Below are 27,179 nucleotides of genomic sequence, written 5' to 3' on the forward strand. Positions count from 1 at the left end.
CAAATTTGGAGTAATTTATAAGTGTCTTCCAAGAGAAAGTACCCAAAAAAACACAAAGATTTTTTTACAGAAAACCGGAAGTCAGGCAAACAGACTAACAAAACATAGCTGTTAGAGTTACATTATTGATGGCATTGCAATTTAGAGCTCTGGTTCACTTTAAAGACCATCAAAACACACAGTGAGAAGGAACTGATCTCAGATTTATCACCTTCCAGGAAAAAACTAAGGTACAACCACCAAAATAATAATGCCCAGCTGTTGCGGATCAAACTTCAACTTCAGAGGATTTAGATTTTAATGAGTCTCTGTTTCCACATACCTAAGTTTTTCTGTAATGGTTTGTTCTGTTCTCAGCCTTATTCCCTCAGCCCCAATCTTAAAGGGCAATTTTTTTCAAATTCACTGTATTCGGGAAGCAGGTAAATAAGAGATCTAGAATGCATGTCATCAGCTATTTGGATCTAGCTTCAGTTTAAATGAAACGTCAATGCCTTGATTTAGTGCATGACAATTTATCACCCCAGGCTGACCTCTACAGAAAATGTAGGAGAGTACAGATGTGATCCTGGTTTTTTTTTTCCATTTCCCCTGAAAGCCAACTCAGTTTTCCCCCTTTTGTTGGTAATAACGTAGAAAAGATGACCTGAATCTGAGATGTCAGAGTGAAACCATCAAGTCAGCGTTTAGAGTCAACCTTTTTCCACGGCCAGACAAGTCAGGCTAGGATTTCCTCCTAAGTTCTATCCTGATTTCCCAAATAGGACCATGAAAAACTCCCCACTTGTACAAGCTGTGGGAAGATTTGACTTTGTTTTTCTAAACACTGCCTAAGTGAGCTTTAAGAACCCACGACTGCACCAGACACCCCTTGCACTGCTATAATTTTTTAAACGTTCATAGTCACTTTATAGAAAGAATGGTATATATAAATGACCGCCTCAGCTATCACTTTAAAGGGAAGTGTTAAAATTAAAATGGGTCCTCTAGGAGTTTGGAATTTGTAGATACTGACAGGCATATGGAGAATAGATAAACGAGATTATACGATATAGCACAGGGAAATATATACAAGATCTTGTGGTAGCTCCAGCGAAAAAAATGCGACAATGAATACATGTATGTTCATGTATAACTGAAAAATTGTGCTCTCCACTGGAAATTGACACAACATTGTAAAATGACTATAACTCAATAAAAAGTGTTAAAAAAATTAAAATGGGTCTAGATTACAAAATCGTTCACTATTTCTTATACTTACCAAAAAGGTTTCACATATTTTAATTAAAAACAGTATTATAATTTTTTAAATAATTACAGATGAAATAACACCAGGGATTTGTTTCAAGATAAACCAGGGATGGGGCAATAAGTGGAGTGTAGTTTAAAAAGACTGGCCAGATAGCAACCACTGTTCATGCTGAGTGATAAGTATACACTGCTGTAACTATACCATTCTCTCTGCTTTTATCTATACTTGAAATTTTGCATAATAAAAAGTTTTGAAAAATAGGTTTTTCATTCAAACTTTGATGTAAGGTTTCTAAAAGTTCAGTACTTATCCATCTTACCTCATCAGGCTTTATAGAGACTAAATGAAATGAAGTGAGTGTAATTAAATGAATGTTGAAATGCTGCCTTTTATTATCTAGGCTGGAGGGACAGAAGGAAGAGAACAATGAGCTTGAGATTTAAAATAAAATTCTGACTCATGGTGTTGATTGTCACTTTCTCAACAGTGCTTTTCATCAGTGTCTTCCCTCTCTCAACTCCAAGCTCCTTAAAGACGAAACCCTGTCCATCTTGCTCACCATGTTGTCCTTGGTGACAAACCCAATGCTGGTAATAAAAGAATAAACGTGAGGTCAAGTCCCTGTTCAGCAATGTGGAGCCAAGACCATGACTGTTCTATACTCTACCCATCCTCGGGGCTGCAATTCAATCAATATTTGTGGTACAGAAGCTGGACAAGTTACTCAACTTCCCTGAGCCAGAGGCTAATCATGTGTAAACAGAAATAGCATCTCTCTCACCAAGTGGATCTGATACACTGTGGTTAAAAGGACTTCACGTGGCCATTCATTCACTCACACATTTTATAAACATTTACGAATTCTAAAGTCCTACACAAAGTATAAAGTAATCACTCCCATAAACAGCGTAGTAATAATAAAATAACATAAACATTAGCTAAATGTAAATAGTCATTCAACAAACATTCATGGAATTTCTACTGTGTATCAGGCACTGTGCTACATACTAAGGATAACTATGAAGGTAAATATGGCACAAAAACAAAAAAAATTGTTTTTGAGGAAGTTTTCTATCAAAGGGACGAGACAAGAGAGAACAAGATTACAGTGTGTTGGTAGGTGACACACTTCAGTGCAACAGGAACACAGCCCATTCCCATTGGGGACATCTTCCTACCCAAGCTGGTTTCGGGAAATAAATCAGTTCACTTAATCTCTCAACATTATATATTTCAACTCCCAGATTAAAGCCATGATGAGGTATTTCTCTTTTACTTATTCACTGCAAGAAGGCTATGGATTCTTTCTAAAGACCCCAGCCAATACTGGAAATCTTCCAAAGGAATTAGATCCTTTTGTTTTTCTGGGGTTTTGCCAGAGGTCCAAACCAAAAGAGCGAAATGGAGCTATTGGCTCATCCATTTAATATTAACTGCCAACTCCCTTCTCCCAGAACACAACGCCCTATTTTAAAAAGCACCCCCAGCAACTCGCTCTGTGTCAATCAATGGCCAAATTAAGAGAGGATGCAGATTCCAGTCTTTCAGCTCCAATTCCAAACACGAGACCAACTTCTCTTCCATTAAAATAGGATTTAATAATAAATCATGTAAAAAAATGTTCAATAACTTACCTCAAATTCTTCCCAAAAGCCTTGTTTGACTTTATCTGTGGTCTCAGCTAATTTGCTTAGTTCTCGAACTCGACTTTCTATTTCAGCAGCATTGATACGAGTTGTGTTGAGGGGCTAATCAAATTCAGCAGTTGGTGTGAAATAAAGTATTACAGAAAAAAAGTGTTAATGCAAAAAAAAAAAAAAAAAGACTTCTATGTTGGTGTTCATAAAGGCAACACAGGAAGTTCACAGGACACAGTATTCACAGTGAAAGTTTTCAAAGAAGAGTTTCACTTTCTTTTCTCTCCTGTCAGGAAATATATCTTTCTTCAACCTCCACACACTTTACTCCGCTGATACAATTCAAACTTATTTTGCTTTATAAAAAGACTACAGTGTTAGAGAGGCAAAATCATCTGCCCTAAGGAATAAGAGTGAGCTCTGAAATAGCAGTAACTGCAAAGGGAAAAGATAAGATCACCTAAAGGGAACCAAATATGGATCTACAATGAAAACTTAATAAAAACTTGCTTTAAAAACTCCATAAGGCCTTTTAGAAATACATATGGAGATAGTCATGAAGATGATGTAATATCTAGAATGTTTCCAAATAGTACAGGAAGAAGGCAGTTAGTGGAGTAATAAACTAAAGAAGAATTGATGAGTTGATCATAATTGAAGCTGGGTGATGGTACGGGAGGTTCACCACACTATTCTACTGATGTCTACTTGGACTGTTCTAATTAGGGCTTTTTAAACTCTGTGAGGAGATGGAGTTTAGCTTTCCAATATGCTTACCTGCTTGAGTTGTAGCACTGTGCCCAACGTTTCTACCATAGGATTCTTCTTGTAATGCTCCACGAGATCGGTCAAAGAGTCAAACCGTTCTCCTCCACCAACGTCATATTTCAATTCCTTTCCAGACAAAAAAAAATATGTTTATGACCTTTATATTAAATTACTGTTTTTCCCATCTCAAGGACAGAGACTAACTCTCCCCCAACAAAGGAAAGATCAAAGAGCCGTACGAGCACAAAGGGAAGCAACAAAGACGACAAAGATGGAGAAGTTGGCCCAACGAAAAAGAGGTCATTGTGAGGTGTGAGAAGCTCTAAATAAATATCCAACAGTAAATAGGCCACAAAAAAGTTTTTTCCTCATAAGTTCACTAAGTAGCTTAAAAAAAAATGAAAAACCGAATTCTTTACTGTTCACTTATACTCTAGGCTAAGTGACTTTTAAACACAAGGCTGCTGAATAGAAGGTAAATTACTTCTCTCTGAAACACAACAAACTCCAAGGCTGGTGAGGCAACACTGAAGCCCAAAATACATGTCTTTACTTTCATCTTCTTTTTTTTTCCTTTCATCTTCTAATGACAATTTAAAAGGGAAATTATACACAGAGACCAGGAAACTTTTTTCTGACAAGGAGACCAGAATAGGCTATTTCAGGAAAACAACAGGAAAATGGTTAAACTTAGAAAATACAAAACCCTCGAAATGATACACACTTGGTATATATACTTGGGAAAGAGCTTTTATTCAAAAGTCAAACTAGGCGGGGGAAAAGCACTTTCTGAATGACAAAGTGAGGACCTCTGAAAAATCCACTCTTCCACGAAAGTAACAAGAACCCTGGCAAAAATTGTCATCAGATTTTTCAGGACTCTGAAAACTAACCAAGAACTTGTAACAGTCCAAGGAGCATTTATTCAAGAAAAAGGCTGAATCTTGATAAGAACAACAAACTGTGACCTTTTAACTTACCCTATTCCCACCTACCTCTCTCCAGCTTCTTGGTAGCATTAAAAACCAACAGCCTCATAACCATAGCAGCTGTGAAAACAAAGCAACTTAGCACAACTGGAGTAGACAGGATGGATCTGGGACTCTTTCAAGACCTATCTCAAGAGAATTATCACTATTTGACCTGTTTAGCAGCTCCCTGGGAGAGCCCTAATTTCAGAGATGGTCTTTATTTGACTGACAGAGCTCACTCAGACCGACCTTTAGGGAATCTCCTCAAAACAACTGGCAGCAAACGTCTTAATATCACAGCTGCCTGAGGCGGCAGTATCAGTTAGGGCAAATAAGAGACTGACCAAAAACTTACGAGGAAAATCTATGTCCACAGCGGGGCTCTGAAAACCTCCAAATATCCTTGAAAATCTAGAAGGTCATGTGCACGTGCAAGGCTATGTGAAGCTGAAGAAAGAGCAAAAAAAGCCCTAATCTTTGCCTCTCGCTGACCCTGAGGTTCCGTGCAAGCAGGAAGTGAAGGCTAAGGCAGAGTTTTAAACTGCCAGAGCACTGAAGGCAGATGTGCCCCAACACACATACACAAAGTCTCTCTGGCAAAGGCTGGGAAATTTAATGCTTCAAGGCATTTAAGAAAATCTCTGTACAATCATGAACTGACCACTAAGCTACCCAAGCAAAGACTTCAGTGTCCACACATGACAAAGAATACATGAAAATTACTGAACATACAAACAGCAACAACTACAGGAATAATAAAAAGTAACAACAAGAAACGCTGGGAGAGGAGGGCATCAGATTTCCAGAGTTGCCACATTATTTAAAATGTCTAGTTTCCAACAAAAAATTACGAGACATGCAAAGAAACAAGAATATGTGGTCCATACATGGGTGGGGTCGGGGTAGGGGGCTGGGGCACTCAGTAGAAACTGTCCTTGAGAAAACCCAAAGGCTTTAAACCAGCTGGTATAAATATATTCAAAGAATTAAAGGAAACTATACTTAACAAATTGAAAGAAAATATGAACATGATATCTCATCAGATACAGAATATCACAAAAACTTATACAAAAATATTCATAATAGCCAAAATGCCCATCAATTTTTTAACAGAGAAACAAAATACAGGCTATCCATATAATAGAATGTTTGACAATAAAAAGACAGTGTTTACCGACACAGTACAACATGGACAAACCTTAAAAACATGCAAGGTAAAAGAACCCAGTTACAAAAGGCCACATATTACATTATCCCAGCTATATGAAAAATCCAAAATAGGCAAATCCATTGAAACAGACAGATTAGTGGTTGCCAAGAGCTGGGGGTGGTGAGTATTGAGAGTGAACAGTAATGAGCACAGAGTTTCTTTTTGGGGTGATGAAAATGTTCTGGAATTAGATAGTGTTTGTTGTTGGTTGTATAATTTGTGAATATACCAAAAACCACCAAATTGTCTACTTTAAAGGGGTGAATTGTATGATGTGTGAATTATATCTCAATAAAGCTGAGATATAATATCTTTTTTTTTAAATCTTTTTTAAAAAATTGAAGCAATAAGTGAATAGACAGTTGCTAATAAGAAACTATACCAAAACAAAGTCTGACGCAGTTGACCAAGAACCAACCTCCTTGGTCCAGCCACCACATTAAAAACAATTCTCCCAGCCTTAATGCAGGAGCTCAGTAATATGAAAGCACGTGTAGTCACTGGGTAGACGGTGATGACCCAAAGGAGGAGCTGAGGCCATTGCTCTCAAAACTGAGATGCAGGCAGACCCCAGCAGCAGGCAAGCATGAACAGATCAGATACTGCAGGGCAGAAGGTGTTGTGCTGAGGCATGACTTAATCTGCCAAAGAATGACTGGAAAGAAACAATTTAATGAATGATGAAACAACTATAATTAACAAGGTACTGAAAGTGTAGACGCCCTCGACTAAATGAACAAAGAAGACCTGACTTTGGAAGTAATGGTGTCGGTTTTCTCCCAGCAGAAAAAGCACCCAAAGATGACATTTCACCACACCCACAGTTCACCTGGGGCTTTACCTGACAGCGGATCATGACGTGGGTCACTTTAGACTTGCCATCGTTGCTCTCCCCTTTGTCATCTCCGGTGCGGACAGAGAGAACAAAATCTCCAGGGTGGCTCTGGCTCTCCCGTACAAGAAAGCTACCATGTTTTCCTTTCTCAGTTAACAGTTTCTCTGCCTCTTTCCCAGAGAGGTGTCCATGAAACCACCTAAATTTTTTAAAATGAAAATCAACTGAGTTCACATGGGATCATGACATTCTTTCACAAAACTACCATACAAAGTCACCTCTCCTAAACACAGTTAAAAACAGACACATTCCTCCAAGAGACTAATCCATCCCACATGAGACAGAATTTGCATCCCAAGCAGGCAGGAAAAATGTCAGAGATGTTATGAGTGACCATTCAACTTGTTAAATAAGCCTTCAGTTATTTGGAGGTAAATGTCCTCCATCTTTCCTATTTCCTTTTAAATCTCCCATCTTTTAAAAAGGCAATTTGCATTTCTCCATTGTCCAACCCTAAAAGGACCAACTATCTAATCACAGTCATTTAAAGAAGTTATAATAAAAAACTTCAGGTAGAAACAGAGAAACATTTGAACAGCTGCCCTTGCTTGGGCATGTAAACACTACCTGGGAAAAGGATCTTCATTATAAATTAATTTAAGCATTCCAAACTGTTTCAGATTTCCAACCTCTATTTCAGGAGCCTCCAGGTTCGCTGTCAAATCTTTGGACTATATACTGGGTTACCATTTCAAACTTTAAAGCACATAAGACTCAGGATAGGGCAAGAGATTTTGCTAAAAATGTGAATTCCCATGCCTCAGAATCAGAACAATGCACTAAGTCTGAATGAGGTCCAGCGATCTGCGTTTTTAACCAACACACAGAGTCCTGATGGAGGTCATCTGAGGTTGGTCTTTGAGACAACACTACTCTAAGTTACTACAGAAAATATCTTAACATAATCATATTAATAATGTGGCTTTCCCCCTTGGGATCTTGGTGAGAAAACAAGCATTATCAGCTCACAGTGTGAATGGCTTATCACTAAAGGAATGTACTGTGAGGTATTTTTCATCTACCCTCAATTGAACAGAGTAAAATTTAGAAATAAACTGCACAGAGTTGCCTGACAGCCTTTTGTCTAATAATTTGGCTGGAGAAACAAATTATCAGCAGAAAATAGTAGTGACATGAAGGGACAAGTGGAAGAAATCTACACGCAGATACAAAATATACAAACCTAAGTAAGAGACCCTGATTTGGTAATGAGTCAGAGAGCAGACTGGGAATGCAGAAAACCAATAAAATCAATACAAATAGTCAAGCCCCAGCTTTCAAAAGCTTAGTTCCAACACGGGGGGAAAGATCTCTGAGACAGTACAGTTCCCTCTAAGCAAGGTCATGCCCACACATTTGTGGATATAACATAAAAGAACTGATGAAAAATCTGGCCCTCTGAGCTCTCTGCTTTTCCACTTCTGAGCTTAAACTGACATCTGTTGGTGGCGTTGCTGAATAGCTGGTCGGGAGCTACTACAGGAAACTGCTACTATTTTAGTGTCTCCATTATCATTTGTTCTCATAACTTACAAAATTCAGCAACGCTCAAGTTCAGTAGTCTTAAAATTACTGCATGTACCAAGTACATACAGGAATAGTCTGAGACCTCTGCAGAATGAGTGTAAGTAACACTGACTAAAGCTTTTGCGTGAAAAGGGCACTCTAAGAATAATCTGAGCCTATTATTCCTACTTTAGTAAAACTTTCAAGATTGCAGCTCAAGAAACAGATAGATGCCAAACCCCCGCAATGCATTCACATCACACCTATGGCACCGGAGAGATGCAGACTCTGCAGTTACTAAAATGTAACTGACCTTTCAGAGGTAGGATCTGCACAGTTCAGAGGATATTTGAGCTCAATAACATCTCCATTCTTCTCTTTCAATTGCCCATGATGTTCCATGTAATACTGGACCAACTCAGCCAAAGTGGCAAACTTCTCCCCTCCATACAAGTCATAGTAGTCACCAGTGTTCTGAATCTTGATGTGGGTGACAGCTCCATTTCTTCTAAAATAGTCCATTAGAAAGAGGAAGAAAAAACAGATAAAAGGCTATACTAGTAAAAACGGATCTCATATTCATTATCAGATTCCATCTAAATATTGAAAAAAAAAAGTAAGGTACGAGTTTACACTTTTCCTGTAACAAAAGCAGTGAGTGAAATAACCACACAGTCAACCATTTCAATACCCAGGCTGTTTATTAGTTTCTTTCTCTTGTACAACTTCGATTTTGAAAGTCTGATCTATCAAATTGCATATGTCAAATGACAATCATTTTTCTCATCTCTAATTAATCAAGACAAATATCATTAAAGTTAAACAAACATCTATCTCATAATCCAGTAAACCCACTCCTAAGTATTTTGCCCCAAAGAAATGAAACTGGATGGCTACCAAAAGACTTGCATAAAAATATTCATTGCAGCCTTGCTTGTAGTAGAAAATAATTCAAAAATCAAATGTTTATCACCAAAATGGATAAACAAATAGTTTATCCAATGGAAAACCACATAGCAATTAAAAAAAAAGAACCATTTATATACACAAATAACAGATGAATCTTAGAAACATTATGTTACGAGAAAGAAGCCAGACACAAAATATATACTGTAGATTTCATTTACATGATATTGTAGAATAAGCTAGTCCTTGGGGATAGAAATGAGAATAGTAGTTGCCTCTTAGGGGAAGGAAGATTAGAAAGGGGCATGAAGGAACTTCCTAGGGTGATAGAAATACTCGAGATTTTGATTGGAGTGCTGGCTGCATTAATAAATGCATGTGTCAAAACTCATCTCACTGTACACTTAAGATACGATACATAATTGTATCTTTAAAAATCATTTTAAAGACACATAATTGACAGTTTCCAAAATGATACGGCTAATGTGTCAACCCACTGAACTGACATAATACTGGCCAAAAGTTTCTAAAATTTGGTATTTTAGTTAGCCTAGGCCATCTGACGATTTCCATTTGGTTTTCTGAACTACTAAATACATCTCAAGGACACCCATAATCATCTTTGTGGACCCAAGGGGTCTGGCAATCCCAAAATGGTAGCCACTGACCTATATTTATTTTTAGTTTGACCCTATAGTGTTATTGATGAAGCCTCTGGAAATATAAATACACTTCTACCAAAGAAAAAGGAAAATTGGAACTAAAGAAAATAAGAAAAATTGTCCCACAATGTTAGTAACAATATCTACTTCTTATTTTTGGTGACAACCTTTTCCAGTGGGCAAAAAAGGCACTTCAGGTCACTCTCCTCCAGCGACCTCTGATTCTGTTTTAACACCTGAGCTTTTTAATACAGTTTGACTTTTAAATCTTATGTTTCACATATTTATTTCAAAAAATAAAGTTGACAAGGATAAAAAAATGACTACATAACAAAAAAAAACTGAATACAAAAAGAAAGAAATGAATCTACCTTTACAGTAGTTCACAACTACACAGAGAATTAATTCCCAAAACTTTTGAACACAGTACTGATTGAATACACCCTTAGTGGGACATAGTCTGAGAACAAAAATACTCCAGAGAAATCACAAACTTTACTTAATGGGTTTGTAATTAGAAACGATAGTCGTATGGTAATTCTGAAACTATTTCTGTGTTATAAGGTTGGGCTCATGAGATCATCCATTGATGCTGCCGGGAAAAGGAGAAAAGAAACACAAACATAGAATGGGAAAAGGTGAGGAAGTGGGGTAGAGCTGGAACTAGCAAACCTGCCTTGATATATATTTATTGATACATTGATACATTTAAAATTTGGCTTTAAATATATAAATATTTATTTCCCAGCTCTGCCTACTAAGGACCCAGAAGCAATGACACGCCAGGGGTGTAAACACCAAAAGATGGGGCGAACAGATATTATGTGCTTCCTGATGTGAAATAATAGGATGATTCCAAAAGCCATTATCGAAATAATGAGAGAAATCTGAATATGGACTACATGTTGGATAATATTATTGAATCGATGTTAATATTTCTTATATACAATAACAAAATTGTAGTCAACACAGGATGTCCTTGTTCACAGGACATGCACGCTGAACTGTTTAGAGGTAAAAATAAATGTCCTGACATCTACAACTTATTTTCAAAATGTACACTCATAAAGAGAAAGAGCAAACACGTCAATAAATACAGGAAATGTGGGTGTTCATTGTATTCATCTTTCAGCTTTCTTACAACTTTCAACTTTCCTTTTCCTATCTGAAATTTCTCAAGATAAAAAGCTGAGGAATAAAAAGGGGAAAAAAAAAAAAAAACACCTCACCAGTCTGTAGTCCTGCCTCTGCCCTTGCTAGCTATGAGGCTAGCTTTTCTTTTCTTTTCTTTTCAACATTTTTTTAATTGAGTTTTAGTCATTTTACAATGTTGTGTCAAATTCCAGTGTAGAGCACAATTTTTCAGTTATACATGAGGCTAGCTTTTCAATTTAATCTCTATGCCTCAGCTTACTCACCTCTAAGATGCAGATAATAGTGGTATTTACTGTGTATATGTCCCTGAATGACTGAAAAATTGTGCTGAACACTGGAATTTGACACAACATTGTAAAATGATTATAAATCAATAAAAAATGTTAAAAAAAATAGTGGTATTTACTCACAGGTTATTGGAGAAATCAAATAAAATACGTGGAGACTGCTTAGCAAAACAGCCTAGAATATGTCAAGTCCTCAATATTACATTTGCTATCATCACCATCATCACAGTCATTATTATATAATCTCCATTCAAACCCATAAAGGTCAAATGTCACTCAACTTTATGTTAGAAGTCTGTGTTAGGAGAAGCCCAGAAGACTCGTGAAGGCTTCCACCCACTCCTCGTAGCAAAACGGAAGTAAAAGCCAATGACATGGCTCTTTGAGAAAATAATCTACATCAAGAAGAGGCCTCCCAAGTCCCAAAAGGGTCCTAAATAAATCTTCAGGATGTGCGATTACTTACTTCTTTATTAAAAATAATAATCATAAAAGCAAGTTCAGAGAGCAGTTCAGTTCTGGCTCCTGGAATGAGCCAGAGTAAGGAGAATGCGTGTAGAAGAGAAAGCCAATTTCTAGAAAAAACCTTCCCACATCTGCTCAGAGACATGTAACAGGATGTCGGCTGCACTATTCAAAAAAATTTTAGACAAGGGGGAGGTATGGCTCAGTGGTAGAGCGCGTGCTTAGCATGCACGAGGTCCTGGGTTCCATCCCCAGTACCTCCGTTATAAATAAAATAACCCTAATTACCTCCCCTGCCCACCAAACAAATAAACTTACAATGCAAAAAAATTTTAAGACAAACTAAAAACAACCCAATGTCCAACAACAGAGGATTGGATAAACTGTGCTATGTTCATACCATTCAAATAGTAATATAGCCATTAAAATTAACAGTTAGATCCAGATGTACCAGCATAGAGCTCAAACAAAAGTTAAACTGAAGAAGAAGGGAGGGGTGCGGGGTAATAACAGCTCAGTGTCAGAGCGCGTGCTTAGCATGCACAAGGTCCTGCTTTCAGTCCCCAGTCCCTCTATTAAAACAAACAAACAAACAATAAAACACAAAGGTTAAAGGAAGTTGCAGAATACATACATGACAAGTAAAGCCATGGATATGAATTCTAAAAACACACAAGCCAACATCACATTGTTCACACATAGTACAAATGCAGTGCAAGTATAAAAACATGTTCAGGAAGGAGATATGCCAACCTCTTGATGGTGGTTTCCTCTGAGGAAAGAGGGAGGGGAATGGGACCGGGCAGGGGAACAAACGGGACCATAACTTCCTCAAGGGATGTTTTATGAAAAGAAAGTAGAAAAAGTGAAAAGTGAAAAAGAAAAGCGATCTTTTCTTAAAAAGCATTTCTTCCCATTCAGAAATCCACAGAAGGGAAAGGAAAAATGCCGGGAACTAGGCTCAGGATGAATGTCACCAGGACTGGTCCTTGTGTCTAATGGAATCAGGACTGAGCTTGGCTTAAGAACTTGTTATCCTCTGTTCCAGGTCGAGAGAGGAGAAAAGCCCACCCGCAGGCCCCGTCTGCTGGCCCCCCAAGCCTCTCGCTCTCAGGGGGCCACATCCTTAGCCCCAAGAGCAGGCCTGAATCACACCTACTCTGCGGGCCGGGGCGCTGGCGGGGCCTCAGCCACAGCGCAGAGGGCTGCCCTTCACACTATGAGTGAGGGTGGCAAGTCGCCCAAATGTGGGCTTAACATTTCCCACCTGGAAAACACTCCAAGAGTCTCTCTTTTTTCCTCCAACTTACCTAACAGAAAGTGTGAAGTCTCCGGGGTTACTTTTACTGGGCCGTGCCAAAAAACTGCCATCCACTCCTCTTGTCAACAGTAGGTTTTCCGCCTCCACGCCAGTGATATTTGGGTGAAACCATCTTGAGAGAGAGAGACAAAGAGAGCAATAAAAAACAAAGGCCTCTGTCAGGACTACTTTCCACACCATCATAGCTTAAAGAATGCCCATGAGGAGAGTAGCAAATAAAAATGCCAATACGACCCGTTTGCCCTCTTCTCCTTGGTCCCCAGCGCCTTCCCCAGAGTAGGGGCCTGGGATCCTGTGAGCACAGTGGGCGGGGGCATGGTCAGTGGGCCTGCGGCTGGAGGTATGGGTATGAAGCCAGTGCACTTGGTGGACCGAGCCCAAAAAGACAGTCCTCACGGCCAGGAGACTGAGCACATGAAGTGGGATGAAGCAAATAAGTAAGTAAATAAACAAATAAACCACTAAACAGTAAGTAACCATATTGAGAATAATGGGAGCCAGGTCTCTCACTGCTGGAGAGAGAGACAGACACATGGGAAGGGAGAAAGCAGAATAACCTTGTGGTAGTAGACTGCAACTGGAGGTATCAATGCAAACTTCAGTTTTTAACATGTATATGGAGATAGATACAAAGATAGAGAAATACAGCTGTGTGTTTCTGTGTATATTTTCCTAAGTCTCTTCTGAAAGGGTCTGGGAGCAATTTCACCCAGTAGCAATCAGCATACTCGGTACCCTAATCTTGGCTTCTAAATACTAAATACTGTTTTCTAATAAAAGGAACTGGGCTCCTTGGAGAAACAGCTGATTGCAGGGCTGGGGCATGAAAAGTAAGATGAGCTTGGAAGTCTTACTGCGCCACAGCACAAAAGAGCTCCAAAGAGCACATGTCAAAAGTATACAGGAGCCAGCTTGAAGGGCCTCCCACGAGCCAAATTGGGGACAATTTGTACCTCAAAATAAACAATGATATTAATAGATTATAACCCATTGAATTAAACAGGAAATCAAGTGTCTATGCAGATATTAATTTTTAAAAACTAATTAACGTTTCTCAAAAAATTAAGCATAGAATTACAGAATCTGGAAATTCCACTTCTGGGTATGTAACCAAAAGATCTGAAAGCAGGGACTCATATAGATATTTGTACACCCAAGTTCACAGCAGCATAATTCATAACTGCCAAAAGATGGAAGCAACCCAAGTGTCCAGAGACAGATGAATGGATAAACAAAATGTGATGATATACATCAATGGAATATTATTCAGCCTTAAAAAGGAAAGAAATTTCATCACATGCTACAGCATGGATGTACCTTGAAGATATTATGCTAAGTGAAATAAACCAGTCACAGAAGGATAAATACTTACGATTCTGCTTATATGAGGTACCTAGAGTAGTCAAATTCATAGAGACCAAAAACAGAATGGTGGTTGCCAAGGGCTGAGGGAGAAGGGAGAGGAGAATTACTGTTCAATGGGTACAGAGTTTCAGCTGGGAAAATGAAAATGTTCTGGAAATGGATGGTGGTGATAGTTGCACAACAATATGAATGTGCTTAAAACTGCTGACCTGTATGCTTACAAGTGGATAAAATGATAAAACCTTTATGTTATCTATACTTAACTACAATTTAAAAAATAAATGGGGAGAAAAGGAAAGCTCTTTGCATTAGAATTATAAAGAATCACATATAATAAGTATAGAAGGAGTAACAGAATTAGAAAATCACCATTTGGCAACTATCACCTTAATAGCTGATGCAAGAATCATCAGTGGATGCTAAGTCTAGTGGGTGTAATATTTTAGGAGGGACAGGGATTTACGGTAACTCAAAGTACCTCCCCACAAAATGCTTATTAGTTACTTGTTAATTAACAAGTTAAAAATACTAATAAACTTCACAGTGGAGAATTTGACAGATACTATCTTAACCAATTGATCAAAAGTTAACATCACCAGTTCTGGGTTAAACTGGCATTATGTGCCTCCTGACATCACCTACTGGGAAGAACACAGTACCATTTCTGAGATATTTCTGCCAAAAATGAATTACCTAATTCAATTATGAGGAACATCAGACAAGCCCAAAATGAGTAACACTCTACGAACAAACTGACACGTACTCTTCAAAAATGTCAAAACCATGAAAGGAGTCAAAGAACTATCCAGATTACAGGCCAGTAACAAGACACAAGTAATACAATGCATGATTCTTCCAGGACTGTATCATGGACCAGAGGGAAAGGAGGCAAAGGGAAAAGAAGGGTTTTGGTGGTGGTGGTGGTGGTTCTGTCTTTTGCAATAAAGAACATTACAGAAACAATTTGAAAAGGGGGTTGAAATTTAATGATAATGTTATTATAATATAAATTTCCTGATTCTGATGAGTGTACATGTGTGAATGTACTTGTTTTTAGGAAATACACACTGAAGTCCTTTGGAGTAAACTAGTCTCAGATGGTTTGGAAATAAAATTATATACACAGCCCATATATATATATATGGTGGAGGGGGTTGGGGGAGAGAGGAGGCAAACGTGGTACCATGTTAACTGGTAGATCTGGTGACAAGTAAACAAAAGTTCTTTTATAATTCAAGCTACATTTGCATAAATTTGAAATCATTTCAACATTTAAAAAAAGACCCACACAAATAACAAAGTCCACCAGGGATGACACTTCAAAGTTTTCCTCTCTAGTTTCTAGCAAGATTTCCTTCGTGGATTCCAAAAGTCACCAACATTTGTGGTAAAAGGAGTTAACTTCTAAAGTCAAGTTATCCTGGAGGGGGAAAGGTGGGTATAGCTCAAATAGTCGAGCACGTGCTTAGCATGCACGAGGGCCTGGGTTCAATCCCCAGTACCTCTTCTGAAAATAAACAAGGCTAATTATCACCCCCACCCAAAATAAAATAATTAAATAATATAATAATAAATAAATAAAATATCAAAAAAAAAAATAAAAAAATAAAGTCAAGTTATCCTGGACCTTTATAGGCTAATCCAATGCTCCCAGGAACTTAAGTCAATATTAACTGTGGAGCCCTGCTACTGACAGTCAAAATGAACTTTTTGCAACAAACACTGGCCCAATTAAAGTGTTTTACAAGAGTGAAGGAGAGCGATAATATCAGGTGAAAAGCTGTCATAAACTGAGCAGTAAGGACACGGAGACGTGTCCCACATAACCTACAGCATGGTGGCTAGGGCTCGGATCACACAGACCTAGGCGTCCATCTGAGCTCTACCTCTTACTGGCTCTGTGACCTGGGGGGGCAAGTTCTTTCCACCTCAGATTCCTCATCTGCAAAATGGAAATGATAGGTCTTAGGCTCACTTTAAGGATAAACTGATAATCCACACAATGGAATATTCTCTAGCCATGACGAGGAATGAAGTACTGTTAAACGGTACAATCTCGATCAAACTTGAAAACCACATGTTGCATGATTCCATTGATGTGAAATGTCAGAATAAGCAAGTCCACAGAGACAGAAAGTAGTACTTGCTTAGAGAGGAGGCATAGTCAATAGGTACAGGGCTCCTTTTGGAAGTGATAAAAATGTCCTAAAATTGTTAGTGATCGTTGCAGTATGTGAATATACTAAAAATCACTGAACTGCATATGTGTGAATTGTAAGGTATGTGAATTATAGCTCATTAAAGCTGTTTTTTAAAAAATAATAATAAACTGGGATAATAAAAGAGAGGGCTTACTAAATTCATTCATTCAACACTTAACTGAGCACCTATCACAGATGAGGCATCTAGGCACAAAGGACACAGCAGTTAACAGAGTAACATCCCTGCCCTCAAGCAGCTTTCTTTATAATAAAGGAAATAAAAGTAAATGAATAGAATGTCAACTGGCACTAAATGCTACAAAGAGGAATAAAGCAGCAAGAGGGGAACAGAGAGAGAGTGCAGTGGATGCTATTTATACAGGATGGCTGGGGAGGGCCTTGGCACTGAGGTAGCATTTGATCAGATCTGGAAGAAGTGAGGCAGCCACAGGCAGACACACAGGAGAGAAGCACACCAGGCAAAGCGAGGAGCAGGATCAAGGGCACCGGGGCAGACGGTATTCGATATGCTCAGGTACTCAACAGCCCAGTGTGCTTGAAGCAGAACAGACAAGGGACAGAGGGGTCAGAGATGAGTTATAACAATAAATGTGGATGAGTTTGCTATCTACCAAAAGAATCAACAGGTCTATGAATATTTATGTACCAAATAACACAGCAACTACCTTTGTGAAGCAAAAACTACAGGAGATCCAAGGAAACACAGATGGAAACACACAAATAATAGGAGACTTTAATACACCACATTCAATACAAAATAAAATGGACCAAAAAAAAGAAAGAGAGAGAGAGAGATAAAAAACCTAGACAATAAACAACAGGGTAGATCTTATACACATATATTGAACTCCATACCCTAAATAGAGAATACACATTTTTCTCAAGGGCCCAGTGCATTTTCATAAAAACTGACCTCAGATTAGGTTGCAAAGAAAACAGTACCTCCTATAAAGTAGAACTATTACACAATGAAATACCACACTGCAATAAAACTGAACTTTACTAACAAAACCAAAAAAAAAAAAAAAAAACAGACAAGACCTTCTACCTGGAAATTTTAAAACCTCCCATCGAACAACTTCTAGGGTAAAAGGGAAAATACAAGCTGAAATTACACAATTTATAAGAAATAATGGCCATGAAAACACTTCACAACAGTATCCACGGGTTACATCTAATGGAGTGATCAGTGGAAAATTCACTACACCAAACACCAACATTAATAAAAAATATTTCCCAGCTCAAAAAAAAAAATCATTAGAAAAAGGATAGCAAAGAAGGAAATACATTTTATAAAGATGAAAACAAAAAGTAGTAGATCTAATTAAATAATCATCCTGCTTTTTCTCTTTTTTTAACATTTTTTATTGATTTATAACCATTTTACAATGTTGTGTCAAATTCCAGTGTTCAGCACAATTTTTCAGTCATTCATGGACATATACACACTCATTGTCACATTTTTTTCTCTGTGTCATCCTGCTTTTTCAATTAATGAAATAGATAAACCACTAGCTAACTTATTCAGGGGTAAAAAAAATAATGAGAAAAAAATCACAAATACACAAAATAAGAAAAGACAAGGGGGAAATAACAAGTGAAACAAAAGAATTTTTAAAAAAGAAACTACTTTGCAGACTGTTGTGCAAATAAATTAGAATATCTAGATGGAATGAATAATTTTCTAGGGAAATACAAATTGCCAAAATTCGCCATTAGAGAGGAAACTTAGGCAAACCAACTTCTGTATAAAAATAGAGAAAGAAATGCAAAAACTACCCCACAGAAAAGCACCAGGCCCAGATGGTTTCACAATGGAATCCTCCCAAACTTTCAAAGACCAGATCATCCCAATGCTCTATAATTTATTCCAGAGAATCAAAAAGAAAGGAAAACTCACCACTTCCTTTCATGAAGCAAATACAGCACTGAAATTTATACCAGAAAAAGACAACTACTTCAGTGATAGGCAAGGGAGACACTTTGTTCCTAATTCTAAGATTTTAATTATTTTAAAATTATAATGATGATTATATTGTAGTATTTCCAATAAAAATCCTTAAACCTACAATTACCAGGCTAATGAATTGAATGAAAGGAAAACCACTTTTGTCCTCCCCTCTGTGCAAGGTGAAGTGTGGCTCTCTCCCAGTGTCTTTCTGCATAATCAGTCCTCGTTAAATGAAATACTGTGGGTTCAGCAGTGGCTTCGTTTTTAAGTACCAGTCATCCAGCCTGGGCCTCCATCACCTATCAGGGGACCTGTTCCCTTACTGTCACCAATGTTACCTCCTCTTTCTTTTTCAAAAAATGGGTTCTAAAAAAATTTCTTGGGTTTGTCCTCAGTCTCACCATTGGGATGGCAGCCTAACGTGCATTATTTACTGCTTCTAGCAAGACCTTTTTATTTGCTTATCCTGTTTTTCATTCCCATTTCATCTTCCCTTATCTCAACCAGCTACTTCAGGCTGCTCAAATTTTTTACAGAATCAATATCCTTTAGGATCTTGTTGAGAACACAACCATAAACTTTCTAAAATCTTTTTAATTTTTAAATGTATTATAATAGCACAGATAGGTATGCAAATTCAAAGAAAAAGCCCAAGCGTCTCTTAGACCCCTGGTTGCATTCATCAGAAGTAACTACAGTTAGAGGCTTCCTAATCTTTAAGAAATGTCCCACACACATATGTGTAGATATGATATTTACCTACGTATGCACGTGCGCCAATGCATTACTCCCTCCATGCCAAACTGTGTGAAACACACAAGGAATTCTGATCTACACCCAGATTTTTTCACTTGTTACGACACTAAGATCTTTCTGAATCAAGAGATTCTTTTTATTTTCATTTATTTTTGAGTATTTTTTTTTTAGTGAAGTATAGATGATTTACATTGTTGTGTTAGTTTCTGGTGTACAACAGTGATTCAGTTATACATTTATATATATTCTTTCTCATATTCTTTTTCATTATAGCTTATTACAAGATACTGAATTCCTGTTCCCTATGCTATACAGGACATTCTTTTTAATGGCTACACATTATCCCATTGTAAGAATGTACCAGCCATAATTTAATCCCTATGATAGGACATTTATATTATTCCTAGGTTTTTGTTATTACCAATAATGCAGCATATCACATCTTTTATCATCATCTTTATACACTTTTAAAGTATATCTATAAATTAAAATTTTAGAAATGAAATTGCTCTGACAAGAGGTTTTTCACTGACAAATTTGTCGAACTGCACTCAAAACAAAGTACCAGTTTCAACTCCCACGAATTGAGTGTGAAAGCCCCTATTTTCTCTCAGTTTTGCCAATACTACATACATTACCAAACTTTTTCATCTGAGTTGCGGAAAATAGTACCATTCTACTTTGCATTTCTATGAGAGACTGACGACTTTCTCATATTTTCAGACCACTTTTTTTCCTTTTCTGTGAGTTGTTCATTCGCCACTGTTCGTTTTCTATTGGATTTTTTTTTCTTACTGATTTAAAGGGGCTCTTGATAGAATCAGAAAATGATCCTTTATTATATATGTGGGGTAAGTATTTATCTTAGCTTTTTTCTCTTTTTACTCATTTGTGGTTATTTTTTTCCTCAAGAAAGTCATCTTGCCTTGGTTAAATTTATCAGCTTTTTCCTTTATGGCTTCTGGGTTTCTTGCTATGTTTAGAAAAACTTAAGGCACAGTACTGTTGTGAGATGAAAATAAATTAATACATATAAAATGCTTAGCACAGAGAAAACCCACAGAGTTTCACCTTTGGAACTAGGAATTTAGTTTTAGGTCAGAATAAAATACTTATAATAAAGGCACAAAAATTTAACAGGACCCTGCAGCAGGTACTAAAAAGGGGAGATGACTGGAAGAGGAAAGTAAGTAAGACAGAGATGAGAATTTAGGTCAAGAGAGAGTATGGAGAAAAGAGAAGACAGAATTGTATTTTTACAAATAATAATATTTTATTTTTAAATAAAAAACCTACAAATTACAAAATAGAAAAGATTTATCTATGCTTATATCATTACATATACTTTTTTTTCCAGCAACTATGAACTAGTTCCGACAGCAAGAAAAAAAATAAGTAATTTACCGGCTATTACACATTACGGCTTTAAAATTACAGCTACCTTTAATGATTGTCTGCCATGTGCCTGTGCGCAAAATGGACTCCAGAAATCAAACTTTCAACCATTACACTCTGCTGTTTATTTCTAAACAAATCTAAAGCAGGACTCTGGATCTAGATTGTCTCTGTTCATAACCATGTGTTCTCACCATCGTATATTTTACAGAAATAACACACAGATGTCCTGCTGATGATGAGGGACATTATAAAAGTGACTTCTACTGTTGAAGGTGGGGCTGGGTAACCACCACCGACACCATCAGGCACAGGAGATAAGGCAGGTGGTGGTCTCTTTACCCCTTTATTAAATAAACTATTATTATTTCATTTACAACTTCTAATTATACTTACCATGTTATTAAGAGTGAACAGAGGAGCCTGATGTTTACAGGGGAAGCTTAGTAACCAGCATTTAACGCAAAGGGTGGACAGAGTAAGGGCTTAATAAACGTTAGCTATCGCTGTTGTTAGCATTATTACTATTGGCAGAAGATACGCAGATAGATTCTTCACCTGCATAATTATGTTAGTTTCACACAGGCCATTTTGACATATGAATCATTTAAGCTACAGTGCCTTTTCAGAAACTGAACTTCATGGCTCAGGGGCCGTCCCTACATTATTTCAAACAGTATATAATTAGAAATTGAAAGTTCTATTCCGTAACCCACCTACTCGAGTTTTGATATACTGTAAATGCTTCTTCCTTAGCTTTTTTTTTTTCAGAAAGCCTTTGTAATTACTAAAAACTCTTTCCCAATTGTAATTTAACATTTGCAGTTCAATCACGGGCAGTTTTGTGATTTGCAACATGCTTATCACTAATACAGAGCACATTTAACCCCTGAGATCTTAGTGAGTAAGGATAAAGAAAAATAGTGCAGTTAGGAGGATTAATATTATATTATAGATCTGGTCTCAAGGATTATATAAACACTTGTAATATGAGGTACTGAGGCCACACATCTCTAAGCCCTGCCCCCATCTCCCACCTAGTGTGAATTCAAATAGCAGAAGTTAGCCTGTTCCCAAAAAATAATGTCAATGTATCTGTGTTACCTAAAAGGAGGGGGAAAAGGCAAGTTAGTGCATCTACATTTGGGTTTACCAATAAGGTGATTAATACAGTGGTTGCAGACAGGATGAGAAGAAACAGATACACTTCCAGTCCTCCTCATGTATACAGTAGGCACTTGAGGAATGACTGTTGCCTGAATGAATTTTGGGGAATGAAGAAAAACCAGGCAGGATAAAAGACAGAGAGGAGAGACACAGTGAAAAAACCCCGCGAGGAAGAGGGGGAAGGGCGTCATCCTCTGGCACATTCTAAGACCTGCAAACCCGCCAGCGCTTAACAGTCCCTTTTAACAGGCCATCCTCTGGCGTTGCCTATCACTTACTAAGACTCTCAGGTCACAACATAGCCCAGGTGGGTACCATCCATCTCACAGAAAGAGCTAAAAACCCAGACATACACAACACCAACACTTGTGAAAAAGAGCCTCAGATCAACGTCTAAAATAAATCAGCTCTGTGCTGAGGGGACCTAAGAAAGGAAAGACAGAAGCCGTGCCTCCAAGAGAGTTTACAAACCCAAACTATCCTCCAGAAATCTCATTAGGGAGCACAGACTCTACAAAGGCTTAGCTCTCTGAGGCCAGGAACTTATTTATGTCAAGGGAGTTCAAAAAACAAAAAACAAAAAAGCGCTGATGAACCAAAAACAAAATACAATGACGCTGAATATTTTGTTTTATCTATGCATCCCCTTCCCTCAGTGAAGTGGGGAAACAGCTAAGCAGGCCAATAATTTCAGGAACTTATTCTCAAGGTTGCTATGCAAAGAAGGGAGTTTAGAGATCCAAAATCTAATTTCAGTTTCTTGCCTAAATAAAAAGTGATACTGGGTATAGCTTTCTTACCCGCTCCTCCAGAAACATCATTTTCTTTGTCCCTGGGGAGAGATTTTACAGTTCGGTACTTTCTGCAAATTACAAGAATATTCCTTTCTTTCTAAATATTTTAAATTTTAATATTCTGTAGGAACAGGATAAGTCATGAGGAAGGCACAGTCGACAGGGACAAGCATTCTAGGTAACAGAGGCTAGAAAAAAGTTGTTAAGGCAGGTTTTTAATGGTAGTGGATAGCTATATCTTTATAAATCACTATCTTTTCCTAGAGTTTCATTGGTTAGTATCTCTGCTCTAATGACAAGGCAATAAAAGGAAACTGCCTCCAAAAACTTTTCCAACAATGGCTTCTCCTGTTCACGCCCTCTCTCCTGCTCGTCTCCCCTCCCTGAGACTACTTGTCCTCCTACAATCCTTCCTTCACATCAGCTCCAGGGATATTTTTAAACAAATCTGCTCATGCCACTCCCCTGATCACAACCTTCTACGGTTTTGCATTGCTCTCAAAATACAATCCAAACTCGTCTCCGTGGTCCACATGACACTGAGGCCCTTAAAAATCCCTGTGTATTCTAGTCCCCAGCTACAGCCCCAGCCTCATGGCTCCTCCACGTGCTCCCTTCTGTTCTTCAAGCACTCCAAGAACTCCCCCACCTCAGCACTTTCACACTTGCTGTTTCCTTAAGACCTGGAACAACCAATGCTTAGCATGGTGTTCGACACTCAGTAATCCCACGATAAACAGTTCTTGAATTGAACGGGTCAATGTCTCATCAGAGTTGGTCAATGGAATGACAAAGACTTGGATCTACAGTCCATTCTCTTTAAAATAAACATATCGCGTGTGTGTATATGTACGTGTGTATAGCCAGGCACATACAGTGTATGAATGTGTATATCAGTATACAAGTACGTATGCATTTTAAACAGTATGCGCTATTCGGACAAATTTCAGTTTCAGTTTGGTGCTACTGTCATCAAACTCATTTGATGCTGTCGTTCAAGTCTGTCTCCTCTAAATTCAATGCTCCTTGCAAACATGAACTGTATCTTTCATATTTTAATGTTGCCAAGGACCACAGAACACACAACTTTGCTAAATGCACATAACCCTCCAGAACTCAGTAAAGAACTGAGCTGCATTTTAGGGTGTCTGAATCCATTTCAGAGACTCTCAAACCTTTGTTTGCAGTCCTCATCTCCCACAGAACCTGCCAAACATCAGTATTTACCTTTCTTAAAAAGGTCAACTTTGGAGGGCAAGTGCTGTCTGTGTTTCCCAAAGGGAAAGAGAATTAAGCACAGTGTCTTCCATTGTTCTGCAGTTGCTTAACAAAGTACACCAAGGCCCGCTAGTAACAATTACAAACAAGGGCTGGCTCTGCTTTTCCAGACCTTATGCGACTCTCACAGTCTCCACACTGAGCACATGCGAGAAGGGTAAGTAATCTTAGCAGCGGCCCCAGCATGTGAGCAGCTCTGGACAAAAATCTGACCTTACATCAGGACAGGACATCAATAAAGACATCTCAGTTTCAACTGGAAAGACACAGAACTGTTATGTTTCAGTAAGGCAAGTTTATTTACTCCCATAGGAGATAAACAAACATGGCCACCAGGGAGAGCCAGGGACAGAATGTACCTGACCTGCAACAGATAAAAACCAAAAGCTTGGAGTCTGAGAACAAGCTAAATTTTCTGCCCCTTTCAGTTCAACTCATGGGACGTTATCTTCCAGAGGAACAAAAGTAAATGCAAAAGATGTGCCAGATGCTGAAGAAGACCTAGAGGATACGGCCAGTTTTGTGAGCTGAATAAGGCAGAGCACGGCAGCCGAGCAAAGTCTAAACTCAGTAGTGGCATCGCTAAATTACGCTGCCTTCTTTTCTCTCTCTAAGATGTTGAGGGGTACCAGTACATCGAACAGGATATTCTAATTACTGAATGCGTACAAACTCTAAACTCTAAACGCATGAACTACTGAGTTTAGCAGCAAGGTTGCAGGATATAAGGTGAAAACACAAACACACACACACACACACACACACACACACACACAAACCCATGAACCAAAAAGAAATATTATGATAATTAAGCAAAACAAAATTCAGAATATCAGTCATTCAGGAGTCAGCCCACATGATCACATCCTCAGAGACTTTTCCTAAACCCATTATCAAAACTGACCACATTCCCCACATTTGGGGTTTTTTTCCCTCCCAGCAGTTATTACTACCTGAAATGGTCTTATTTATTCATGTGTTTGTCCACTTTCTCTCTCAGCCATAAGAAGAGCAATCTTTGCCTGTCTTACTGCTTCATCCTGCCTAGTTCAATAACTACTTGTTGAATTAATTAATTCTGAGGTTAAAAATCATTTGAAAAAGAACACATTGGAAGACTTACAGTATCTGATTTTAAAACTTGTTACAAAGCTGTAATAATCAAGACCATGTGATACTGGCATAAGGAAGGCAAATAGATCAATGGAACAGAATAGAGTCCAGAAATAGACCTGCATATAAATGGGCAACTGATCTTTAACAAAAGCGCAAATTCAATAAAGATGGACAGTCTTTCCAACAAATGGTGCTGGAACAACTGGATATCCATGCAAAAAACAGAAGATGTATCCACACCTCACACCACATACAAAAGTTAATTCAAAGTGAATCATAAACCTAAAATAATAAAACTTCGAGAAATCAAGAGAAAACATTTGAAACCTTGGGTTAAGCAAAGATTTCTTAGAAATGACACCAAAAGCATGATCCTTTTTTTTCATTGATTAACTGGACTTCCATCAAAATTAAAAACCTGTGTTCAACACACTATTTGAAAAATGAAAAGATGAGCCACAGACTAAGAGAAAATATTTGCAATTCTGATCAAAGACTTGTATCCAGAATAAAAAACTCTCAAGTCTCAATAAGAAAACAAATAAGTAAATTTTAAAAAGGGAAAATATTTGATCAAATAGACATGTCACCAAAGAAGATATGCAGATGGCCAACAAGAACATGAAAAGATGATCAATATTATTAGTCACCAGGGAAAATACAAATTAAAAGTACATTAGCAAATCATCATGCTGTGTGCCTGAAACTAACGTTATAAGTGAATTATACCTCAATTAAAATACCAAATAAATAAAATTAAAATTAAAAAATTAGAAAGTGCTGATATGGAAAAAAAACTACAATGAGATACAATGACACACCCTTTAAAATCGCTAAAATTTAAAATCTGACCATAGCAAGTGTTAGCAAGGATGTGAAGGAACTGTAACTCTGACATACTGCTGGTGGGAATGTAAATGGCACAACTATTTTGAAAAAGTTTGGCAATTTCTGAAAAAGCTAAATATACATCTACTATGTGATCCAGCCTTATCACTGATAGGTATTTACCAAAGAGGAATGAAAAGTATATGTCCATACAAACACTTGTACACGAAAATTCAGAGCAGCTTTATTTGTGATAGCCAAACTCTGAAACAACCCAAATGTCCATCAACAGGTGGATGGATAAATAAATGGTGGTATATCCATACAATGGAATATTACTAATCAACCAAAAGTAATGAACCATTTGACACACATTTGACACACACTACAACATGGATGAATCTCAACATAACTACAATGAGTAGAAGCCACACGTACCAAAAAAGGAAAAAACAAGCCACACATAAAAGTCTATTTATGTAAAATTCTAGGAATGTAAACTAATGTATAGTGACAGAAAGCAGAAGAGTATTTGCCTGACAACAAGGAAGGGACCACAAAGGGCTGGAGGAGCCATCACAAGAGGTGTTAGATATGTTCATTATGTCCACGTGGTGATGGTTTCACGAGTGTATACGTGTGTCAAAATTTATCAAATTGTACACTTAAACATAAGCAATTTACTGCATGTCATTTATACCTCAATAAAGCTGGTTAAAAAAATAACACAGACCTACGATCTGAAAAATAATAATAATCCCCAATTATGTGTGTTACGTTCATAATCTGACTTTTGGGGTAGCACACATTTCTTTTCCATAATAAGTAAGGGAGGGGCGGAGGAGAGGGAGAATTACTCCATTTCAAACTGTCATCTTTACCACTTGCTGCTTTGGCTATACTCACATTTCTCAGCTTCTAAACTAACAAGCTGGACAATGTAGGGTCTATTACTACCCAGCCCCTTCCCTACTCCCAGCCCCCAGTCTTTTTGTCTCCTAAAAGAAGATCCTTACTTGTCTGGAAGAGCAGACACAAGGAACAAAAGGCTCAATGACTATTTGACAAATTAAAGAATAGACAACTGTTTTATTTAAAAACTCCCTAAAGAATGAGAACATTTAGGGTATACAGTGTTCTGACGAAATGCAGTTATATATTACCCAGATCTGTAAGCACTTGCCAACAGACTTGTCCAAATTACTCACTTCCTAAGTTTTCAGTTTTCTTTTTTAAAATTCCCAGAATGAATAATAAGCAGGTGTATTTTGA

General features: G+C 37.7%; 1 protein-coding gene and 1 non-coding gene across 5 annotated transcripts in view; one reads left to right on the forward strand and one right to left on the reverse strand.

Moving 5' to 3' along the window:
- PTPN11 (protein tyrosine phosphatase non-receptor type 11) overlaps positions 1 to 27,179 on the reverse strand; it is a 61,670-nt gene that overhangs the window by 32,977 nt on the left and 1,514 nt on the right. For 2 of the 4 annotated variants that reach the window (XM_072953285.1, XM_031670049.2), the window contains exons 2-6: positions 13,025 to 13,147; positions 8,553 to 8,744; positions 6,680 to 6,872; positions 3,667 to 3,783; positions 2,887 to 3,000 (exon numbers count right to left, since the gene is read on the reverse strand). In XM_072953285.1, coding sequence (XP_072809386.1) covers positions 2,887 to 3,000; positions 3,667 to 3,783; positions 6,680 to 6,872; positions 8,553 to 8,744; positions 13,025 to 13,147 — 739 coding nt within the window. Of the gene's footprint in view, positions 1 to 2,886; positions 3,001 to 3,666; positions 3,784 to 6,679; positions 6,873 to 8,552; positions 8,748 to 13,024; positions 13,148 to 27,179 lie in introns of all 4 variants that reach the window. The other 2 variants (XM_006204825.4, XM_072953284.1) reach the window with 1 other exon arrangement.
- Positions 11,906 to 11,977, forward strand: TRNAA-AGC (transfer RNA alanine (anticodon AGC)). Its single transcript has one exon. It is a non-coding gene; the product is annotated as a tRNA-Ala (tRNA).

This window comes from Vicugna pacos, chromosome 32 (assembly GCF_048564905.1).
Source record: "Vicugna pacos chromosome 32, VicPac4, whole genome shotgun sequence".
NCBI lineage: Eukaryota > Metazoa > Chordata > Mammalia > Artiodactyla > Camelidae > Vicugna > Vicugna pacos.